Here is a 9,210-nt window from a genome sequence, read left to right as displayed (position 1 = left end):
TAGATGCCAGAAAACACAACATCTGTTTTAAAGTCCTTACACTGGTTTCCCATCAGTTCCTGTATTGAATTTAAGAATTATTTTCCTTGTTTCTGAGTCTCTTTATGTTCTCGCATCAGTACAGTCCCTCATGTCCTGTGGCACAAGATTTACTTGTTAGCTGCAGTTTTAGATTAAGGTAGTATCCAAAACACAGATTTAATCTTCTATATGTTTCAGTGTTTCTCCATAAAAATGATGTACTTTCATTTTAACCCAGGTTAATGGTATCAACAGTATCAGATTTCTGAGGTGTTTTAAATAAAGAGTTCAATTCTAGTAGGAAAGGTGCAATTTTGGGAGATGTTTTAGAGAATTTCTGTTTATGAATGATGAAATATTTGGCATAAAGAATCACAAAATTAATCAGATGCCCTGCATTATTAGTAACAGTAGCAGATGATATAAGATAAGATGAGATGCATCTTTATTGATCCCCCTTGGGAGAAATTCAAATTGACACAGCAGTATAGTGGGGAAAAAAGGTAGCAGTGTAAGGGTGAAAGTGATCAAATAAATAAAATAAGTAAAACAAAATACAATATACAGTAAACAATCTCTGTGTAAATAAATCTGCAATAAATAACGGTGCAATACGCAGACGTTCCTGATTTACATAGTAAGGACAGCATCTTTCATCTTCAGCAGTCTTTTTTTTCAGTTGGAGGTTAAAAGAGTTTACAGAGTTGAAAGCAGATAGTAGCTTATTAGACTGAACCATATACAAATAAAGTCTTTACCATATAATAATAAGCATTTCTGTACATACCAAAAAAGAAAAAAGACATATAAACAAACAAAACAAAGACAGCAAAAGCATGAAGCAAAAAGACAAACAGCCCCAAAAAAACAAAGAAAGTAATAACAATAAATAAACTTGGGTATCAGCATCTTTCATCTTCAGTAGTCTTTTTTTTTTCAGTGGGAGGTTAAAAGAGTTTACAGAGTTGAAAGTCCAAAATTTCTGTCATGAAATGACTACACCTGTCCTTATGTCATGACTCCAAAATGTGAAATGTTAAGAAATATCTCTAAATAAAGAAAACAGAAAAAAAGGAAGAGGACGCTGCTCCAATGACGTCATTCCGTACACGTGACGTACTGTCATGGAAGCCTCCATGCGCACAACTAGACAGTGTCGGCGCTGCCATTAGTGCAGCTATACCATGGTGTAGATTATACTGTAGTATTTATACCCAGGTATTGTAGTCTTGCTTACGGGGTGTTTCGATATGATGTTTCTGCTCAGACTGAGGCTGCCGCTGGCTCGGCTTCAGACCCGTCTGTGTCACCAGAGTGTTTACAGCAGCCATGCAAACCCTCGCAGAGTTGGAGTGGACATTGGAGAGAAGTGAGTTGACTTTCACAACCTCCATCCCTCGTTTTAGCTCACCAGCACCGTCTTTTCGTAACCAACTTGTATATATTCAATACATGACGTATTAGAGCCTGGTCGATATATTAACGACTGATATTTGCATGTATATATTGGTATCGGTGTATAAATTGTCTGATAAACGCAATGTTTCTTTAAAGTTATATAGGCAACATTTTATGTATGTTTGTGTGTATGTTTCTCTTAATTCAAGTTATATATACACACACATAGATGTTCTTTATAATTATTACATTTATAAATGGATAATTATTAAATTCCCCGTGAAGTTTACAGATAGTGTATTTTGGACAATAAAGTTTATTATTAAACTGTAAAATGTGTCCTACATAATTCCTACATAAGTTTGTCATGTGTCTGATGTTTGAGCCATCATTATATACATACATACGTGCGTCCATACATACATACATACATACATACATACATACATACATACATACATACATACATACATACATACATACATACATAGGTCCTCTCCAGAGGGTCACCCGATAAATCTGAGGGGTCATGGGATAATTAATGGTAGAGGAAAGAAGAAAAAAAACTTCTGATATGCTGATACATACATTTGGTTTAAATGTTTGGACTTTTTCTGTAATCTTTGATTTTTTTGGTGAAATATTGGATCATTTAAACATTTTTTGAAATGAAACCAGAAGTTTGGAGGGGGGAACAAATTGCCTACTGTACTTAGGCAATTTCCACCACTGACTGTATGTAGTGTAGTTTAATCTCGTATCTCATATTGTTACCTTGTCTTGTAGGAAACTTGAGATCTCTTCTGGGAAGTTTGCCAGATTTGCTGATGGATCCGCTGTAGTTCAGGTACAGAAAAATCAACTGTTACACCAAACAGGTGCATGGCAGCACCTGGAAATTGCTTGTTATCCTTTCTGATCAGCATGCATTATATACAGTACTGTGAAAAAGTTTTAGGCACATTCATGAGTTAACTTTGTAAAACTGTATTAAACAGAAGAAACCTAAATGAAATCAATATTTGCTGGGACCAGCTTTTCCTTTTAAAGAGTTTGATTGTTCCTGTATCTTGGAGAAGCTGCCACAGTTCTTATGTGGATTTTGGCATCTCAGCTGCTTCTCTTCATGTAATCCCAGCCTAACTCTGTGAGATCATGTCTCTGTGGGGGTCATACCATTTGCTGCAGGACTCCTTGTTCTTCTTGTTGTTGAAGATAGATCTTTATGACTCTGACTAAATGTTTGGGATCATTGTCATGCTGCAGAATAAATTTGGAACTGATGAGAAGCCTCCCTGATGATATTTCACGATGGATAAGTATCTAAACACCTAAAGTGCCAAAAACTTTTGCACAGTACTGTTTGTTTGCACGTTATTTACCTAATATTGTCATTCTGGTTCTTTATGTTGTTATTTTACTAGTGTTATCACTGTGTACTCTGTACATACACTTACTGTGTTTATTAGGTATCTATAATGGGTCAGATTGCCAGTCCTAGCTGTTTGATGTGATGTGATGTTTTTGATTACCTGTTCAATGTGTTTCTCTGTCTGAAGCTGGGGGAGACGTCTGTGATGGTGACTGCTGTGAGCAAAACCAAACCCTCTCCGTCTCAGTTCATGCCTCTTGTGGTACGTTTTCCAAGCAACATTCGCAGTGATTGTGAAGAGTTTATTCAGCTCATTGACCTGTAGTCGTCTGTTTTTCTGATGTAAAATGGTTTTGGTATAAGATAGTTGGTGTTATTTCACCTATATCAGGCATTTGTTATTGTAACTCTGTCTACTAGGACTACACATCAAAAAGATGTATTTATAGTCAGATGAACTTGTTGCAAAAAAAACTTTCTAGAAACATCTTTTTGGGCTATTTGGACAATACATGTACACTTTGATTGACAGGTGGACTACAGACAGAAAGCAGCAGCTGCTGGTCGAATCCCCACCAACTATTTGAGGCGAGAGTTGGGCACCACTGATAATGAGATTCTCACTAGTAGACTCATAGGTGAGTTAATAAGATATTTGGCTCAATAATGACCTCTTGTAGCAGGTTTGTGTGCTGATGTACTTAATGTCTGTTAGCTTTGAGTACTTTAACTAACACCCCAACCTGTTTTCTGTTGCTCAGACAGGTCGATTAGACCTCTTTTCCCTGCCGGTTACTTTTATGACACCCAGGTGAGTTCAGGTTTACACCGTTTTGCCATTATGCTTTTAAAAAATTTTTTTTTAACAAAGATTACAGTGATTACAGTTGGTGTTCATGTTTATCTGTGTGCATATCTCCTCAAGATCCTTTGTAACTTGCTAGCTGTTGATGGTGTCAATGATCCAGATGTGCTGGCTATCAATGCAGGTAAGTTAAATCACAGCCACCTATATTATTCTGCAAACAGCATCATAGTGTTTTATTTACATGGATGCTAAAACCAGTATCTTCTTCCCATAAAGCTTCTGCTGCTCTGGCGCTGTCTGACATCCCCTGGAATGGACCTGTTGGTGAGGAACACATAACATTTCACGTCTATTCAGATCATTTAATTTCAATTATATTACCTGGAATATTATTGTCTACTTGTTTAAATCTAGTTTGGGTATATGTATGTGTGTGTGTGTTTTCTAGGTGCTGTTCGTGTGGGCATGGTAGATGGACAGTTGCTGATCAACCCCACTCGGGCAGAGATGACTTCCAGCAGTCTCAATTTGATTGTGGTGGGAGCCCCTAGCAGTCAAGTGGGTAAGTTCATGTTGGCTAACAATGTACAAAAAACCCCACAAACCACAGGTGTTTATTTATTTGAAAAACAGGAAGTGCAGCAACAACCTGAACAGTCATTTAGCCATGCATCAGCTCTGTCATTATGCTATAAGCTATAGCTACTAATAGTTCAGCTTTGGGTTCCCAATTCACCACACTTCACAGCATCTGCAGTTTTCAGCTCAGTGTCACACATTATTAATTAGCATCTCCTCTGTCTCTCTGACCTGAGCATCACACAACACTTGTCTCTTATGTGACTCTGTCTGTCAGTGATGATCGAGGCGTCGGCTGAGAACGTGCTGCAGCAGGACTTCTGCCATGCGGTGAAGGTGGGAGTCAAACACACCCAGCAGATCATACTGGCCATCCAGCAGCTGATGCGGGAGCAGAAAGTTACTAAGCGCACCCCGGTCAAAGTCTTCTCAGCCCCCGCTGACATGGTGGAATATGTTCGCAGGTAAGACCAATAATTAAACTGTTTTCTATTTAAAAGTGATGAATGTAACTGGCAGGGGGGGTGAATGTTAAAGGTCGGGTTGGGAATTGTATACTGTATGTTGTGGTAACACATATATAGCAGTAGGACTGTGTTTAAATACAACTTCCACAATGACACAAAATAACTTGAACGTGATTTCTCAAAATGAAGTGACAAAAATAGGATTCATGATGTTTTGTATGTTAATTATGGCTTGTTTTTCCTTTGTTCGTGCAGATCAGCTTCAGACAGGATCTATGCCGTTTTCACAGATTACACTCATGATAAGGTAGAGTCTGATGTCTATTCAGCATATCTTAGCTCACAGTTATCTCTGCCTGTTTGCTCTCTTCTGACACCTCATGTGGTTAATTTCGAAACCAACTTAGTATTCGGTTGTTTGTGAATGCATTGTGGATCGTAGGCGTTTGAGCAATGAAGCAAGTCGAGCAAATGCATCCTTATTATCCAATTAGGGGGAGAAAAGTTCTGTTTTTTTCTACCCTACTTTTTGTCTTTTTTAAAATAAACTTATCACAGCCAATCAGGTTATTGTAATTAAACAGCCAATAGTAATGATAATTTTACTATTTTCAGCAACTGACAAAAACAAGTAAAAAAAAAAAACAGACCAACCTTTAAGTTCAGTCAAACCTGACGTTGATGTATCAGAGCAGACTGAAAGCTCAGTGAGAGACAGAAAGACAGACAGTGGAGCTTTTTCCCACAGTCTGAAAGTGTCTGAATTAACAAGTGTCAGCATCATTCAATGTTCAGCAGTGGAAAGTGACTTGTTAAGACCTCTACAAATCACTTGGCTTTAGTTTGAGTTTTAGTCTGACTTTGGGTGGAATTATTTTTCAATATGATGACTCATAACTCTGTGTAATAATCTCCGGTTTCATCTAACCTCTAGGCTGTACTAGCATCGTTATGATTACTCTCTCATTATACATACAGGGTAAATGAGAAAGCATTAGTATACTTTTAAGAGTGGTTTCGCAGTTAGATCTAGTCTTCGACTAAATTGCCCCTTTAAGTCTCGAGAAGCAAGAGTCATCTTCTGAGTTGCTTTTGAAAGTGTTATTATTCATTCCTGTATAACACAACTGTATCAGCTAGTAGTGCTATTGAGAATCAGTAAAATGTGTCAGTAAAATAAACAGTTGGGATTGGAATAAGATGACTCTTGAGAATAGCAACCCTCAGGTTTAACATAGTTTAACCAGCTTTAATTAATTCATTTCCTTTATACAAATTGTTTGAACTTGAATATTGCCTTATAAACTGTAACCTACTAGGCTACATGATGTTTTTATTAAAATAATTTCAAATATGAAATAGCCATTCTTCTAATAATCATTTCATATAATTGGGTTGGTTTTCTTGGTTTTCAGAGCACCATCGATCTAACTAATCTAGAGTAGTGCAGTTTGCTGTTTCTTCATTTAAGAGGTTAGGTGGTGTAGAAAGCAGGACATTTGTTTTAATAATTTATTTCCAAGTTTGCTCCCCAATATTAAAACATGACCAGGCTTCCATGTTGTGGATTAAAGTCATTTAACAGGAATAATCATTAATGTTTCTCTCCTGTGGGAATATGTATGTATTTCTGATCTTCTGATGAATTGATCTTACCTCTTTATCAGTGACAGTAACTGTAATAATCTTGTCATAGATTTCTAGAGATGAAGCCATCAACAAAGTTCGACTAGAAACTGAAGAGGACGTAAAAGGTAAATCAAGAAAAATAATTTTAAGACAGCTGTTCAGTATTGTTGCAGCTCCCTTCACAATTAAATGAAACACACTGCACACTGTTATATATTTATATTTATTACATTTACATTTTTGACTTAATTTGGGCCCTTGTCAGTCAATTTAACAGTATCGATTCCTTTCTCTCTTGTGTAGAAAAATTTCCTCAAGCTGAGCCTTTTGAAGTCATTGAGTCCTTCAACACTGTGAGCAAAGAAATCTTCCGCAATTTGGTGCTTAATGAGTACAGAAGGTAAGCACAGAGTATGGTTTAGGCACATGATGTGTTCTTGTAATTAAAACAAACATATTTTAATGTTAATCTATGTTTTCTTCTGTGTGTGTTTGTAGGTGTGATGGGAGGGAGTTGACTGCGTTAAGGGACATTTCTTGCAGCGTAGACCTCTTTAAACCGCTCCATGGCTCAGCTCTGTTTCAGAGAGGACAAACACAGGTGTGTGCACTGCAGGGAAGCCACAAAAAGCAAACCTTCAATAGAGAGATGAAGTGTGCAAGACATTAAAATAATAAAAGATTCAACATTGCCAGTTTTACAATAAATGCAATAACAGGAGGAGGGAGACCACATCCTGGTTATAAATGTTTATGGAATCAAGAAATTAGGTTTTTACTGTAAAAAAAAAAAGGCAGCTGTACTATTTGTAAAGACAAAGCTCGCTCTTCATCCTCTCTGTGTTCCTCTAGGTGCTGTGCAGTGTCACATTTGATTCACTGGAATCCAGTATCAAAGCAGATATCATCACCACAGCTTTGAGGTAAATTCAGCACTAATTCTCACTCACAGAATCACACATTTAGTACATTCACTCTATCAGGACACATAAGATATTGATAATCACATCTTAAATAATCAGTACATGAAATCAACTTTCTGTTCCTTTCTTATTGTCTGAATGCAGTGGTACTCAGTCTATTGTCCTATTTTCTTTCTACAGTGGCATCAAAGACAAAAACTTCATGCTTCATTATGAAGTAAGTACATTTCTGTTTTCATTTTTAAAGTTACATAGATTTATGCTTTTATATCTTTTAGTTTTTAAACTAAACCTTAATCCACCTTGTGTTTAATTTCAGTTCCCTCCATATGCAACAAATGAGGTTGGAAAGGTGGGAGGTATAAACAGGAGAGAGCTCGGACATGGTTTGTATAAAAATATGCATCTTCTACTTGTAATCGCTCCTTCCCAACAACAATCTTACTGTGTTTATGTGTATGTATATTTGTTTGCTCATATTTGTATGTGTGTGTTCACAGGCGCCCTGGCCGAGAAGGCTCTGAGACCAATCATTCCCAAAGACTTCCCTTTCACTATCAGGGTCACTTCTGAGGTGTTGGAGTCAAATGGTGAGAATCAGAATTTGATCATTGTCTGGCAGGATGTCTCAGACAGGATGATGGAGTTACAAAGTCTAATTTGTGCTATTTCCACCTCTTTATCTCTTCTCAGGATCCTCATCAATGGCCTCAGCTTGTGGAGGCAGCCTTGCTCTCATGGATGCAGGTATCGGAGTGGGAATGCATGAAATAGCTGTTTTACAGTATTTTCACAGTTCTAGTTTTTACTCTACTTAAATGCTGTAGTTATAATTTAATTTTCAGATAAACTAAGCAGTAAATTTTATCAAGGATAAAAACACATTTTCAAAAATGTTCAGTATCAGTATATGTTATCCAAATTCTATAGTTGCTATTTAAAAATATTTTATAAGTGCATTCATACAGAACCAGTCAATCGTTTGGACACACCCTCTCATTGCAATTGACTGGTACTGTATATGTCGTTTATTTCCAGTATTGGTATTAGTGTATTTCAATAGTTGTTTCAAATGGTCAACAAACCAAAATACAACTCAGCAATGCAAAGAATATTAAAATGTTCTACCATACAGGCCTTTTCTTATTCTTTTTCTTCTCATTAGTTCTTTCTTGTGCCTCTCAAAACAATTACACATTGCTATTAAAAGAGATGGACAGATAGGTAGATTGTGCTTTCCTTAGGTGTTTCTATTCATTTAGTAAAGAGCAATGTTAAAATATGTGCCTGATATGTTTAAATCTTTGTCTCCCAGGTGTGCCCATATCTTCTGCTGTGGCAGGTGTCGCTGTTGGCCTCATCTCTAAACCCAACCCAGAGAAACCTGCTGAGATCCAGGATTACAGATTACTTACTGATATTCTGGTACAATTATTGCTATGAGCTTAATTAACCATTTATCAATGTCAGCTAGAAGAATAAGACTAGTTAAGCACTGAATAAGAACTTAATAATATTTTCCAAACAGGGAATTGAGGATTACCTCGGAGACATGGACTTCAAATTGGCAGGAACAAACAAAGGCATCACTGCTTTACAGGTACTGTGACAGACAACCCAAAGCAGAAGGGAGGAAAGTTAAAGACATTATTTATGTGACAAGTTTTCACCCGTTTCACTGTTTGTATAGAATGTGTGTGCTGTGAAAGGAGACACCGGGTCAGATCTAGAGCTTTAATTTAAGATTTTCTTGCTGGTAAGATATTAAATCCGTTATTTCGATTTTGAATCATGGTAACACTCCATACAGGATCCTTATAGAAGGAAAAAACATTGATTTGCAAAAGTGTATGAGGGGACAAAGAGGTGGTGCTGGTGCTGACTTTGCATCCTGCCCATACAGTACTACATACTAATATCAAAGCTTTGCTCTTTATGTTATGTAAAGTTTTGTCCTCTTCCTTTTGTCCCTTTTGACATGAACTTCTCATGACTTTTATTTAACCTCCAGGC

General features: G+C 36.9%; 1 protein-coding gene across 1 annotated transcript in view; it reads left to right on the top strand.

Moving 5' to 3' along the window:
* Positions 1 to 1,196: 1,196 nt before the first annotated feature.
* Positions 1,197 to 9,210, top strand: part of LOC133991613 (polyribonucleotide nucleotidyltransferase 1, mitochondrial) — a 12,072-nt gene continuing 4,058 nt past the window's right edge. Inside the window, exons 1-21 of the mRNA XM_062430081.1 lie at positions 1,197 to 1,390; positions 2,206 to 2,266; positions 2,979 to 3,053; positions 3,324 to 3,429; positions 3,553 to 3,602; positions 3,717 to 3,780; positions 3,876 to 3,923; positions 4,048 to 4,161; positions 4,456 to 4,642; positions 4,901 to 4,952; positions 6,342 to 6,399; positions 6,578 to 6,674; positions 6,773 to 6,875; positions 7,127 to 7,197; positions 7,378 to 7,414; positions 7,517 to 7,583; positions 7,698 to 7,787; positions 7,891 to 7,944; positions 8,513 to 8,622; positions 8,726 to 8,797; positions 9,209 to 9,210. The exon at positions 9,209 to 9,210 is cut by the window's right edge and continues 62 nt beyond it. Of these exons, the coding sequence (XP_062286065.1) occupies positions 1,272 to 1,390; positions 2,206 to 2,266; positions 2,979 to 3,053; positions 3,324 to 3,429; positions 3,553 to 3,602; positions 3,717 to 3,780; positions 3,876 to 3,923; positions 4,048 to 4,161; positions 4,456 to 4,642; positions 4,901 to 4,952; positions 6,342 to 6,399; positions 6,578 to 6,674; positions 6,773 to 6,875; positions 7,127 to 7,197; positions 7,378 to 7,414; positions 7,517 to 7,583; positions 7,698 to 7,787; positions 7,891 to 7,944; positions 8,513 to 8,622; positions 8,726 to 8,797; positions 9,209 to 9,210 (1,637 nt within the window). The 5' untranslated portion in view covers positions 1,197 to 1,271. The remainder of the gene's footprint in view (positions 1,391 to 2,205; positions 2,267 to 2,978; positions 3,054 to 3,323; positions 3,430 to 3,552; positions 3,603 to 3,716; positions 3,781 to 3,875; positions 3,924 to 4,047; positions 4,162 to 4,455; positions 4,643 to 4,900; positions 4,953 to 6,341; positions 6,400 to 6,577; positions 6,675 to 6,772; positions 6,876 to 7,126; positions 7,198 to 7,377; positions 7,415 to 7,516; positions 7,584 to 7,697; positions 7,788 to 7,890; positions 7,945 to 8,512; positions 8,623 to 8,725; positions 8,798 to 9,208) is intronic.

The sequence above is a fragment of the Scomber scombrus genome, chromosome 12 (genome assembly GCF_963691925.1).
Source record: "Scomber scombrus chromosome 12, fScoSco1.1, whole genome shotgun sequence".
Classification (NCBI taxonomy): domain Eukaryota; kingdom Metazoa; phylum Chordata; class Actinopteri; order Scombriformes; family Scombridae; genus Scomber; species Scomber scombrus.
Note: the sequence above shows the minus strand (reverse complement) of the source record. Positions and strands in the feature narration are given on the sequence as shown.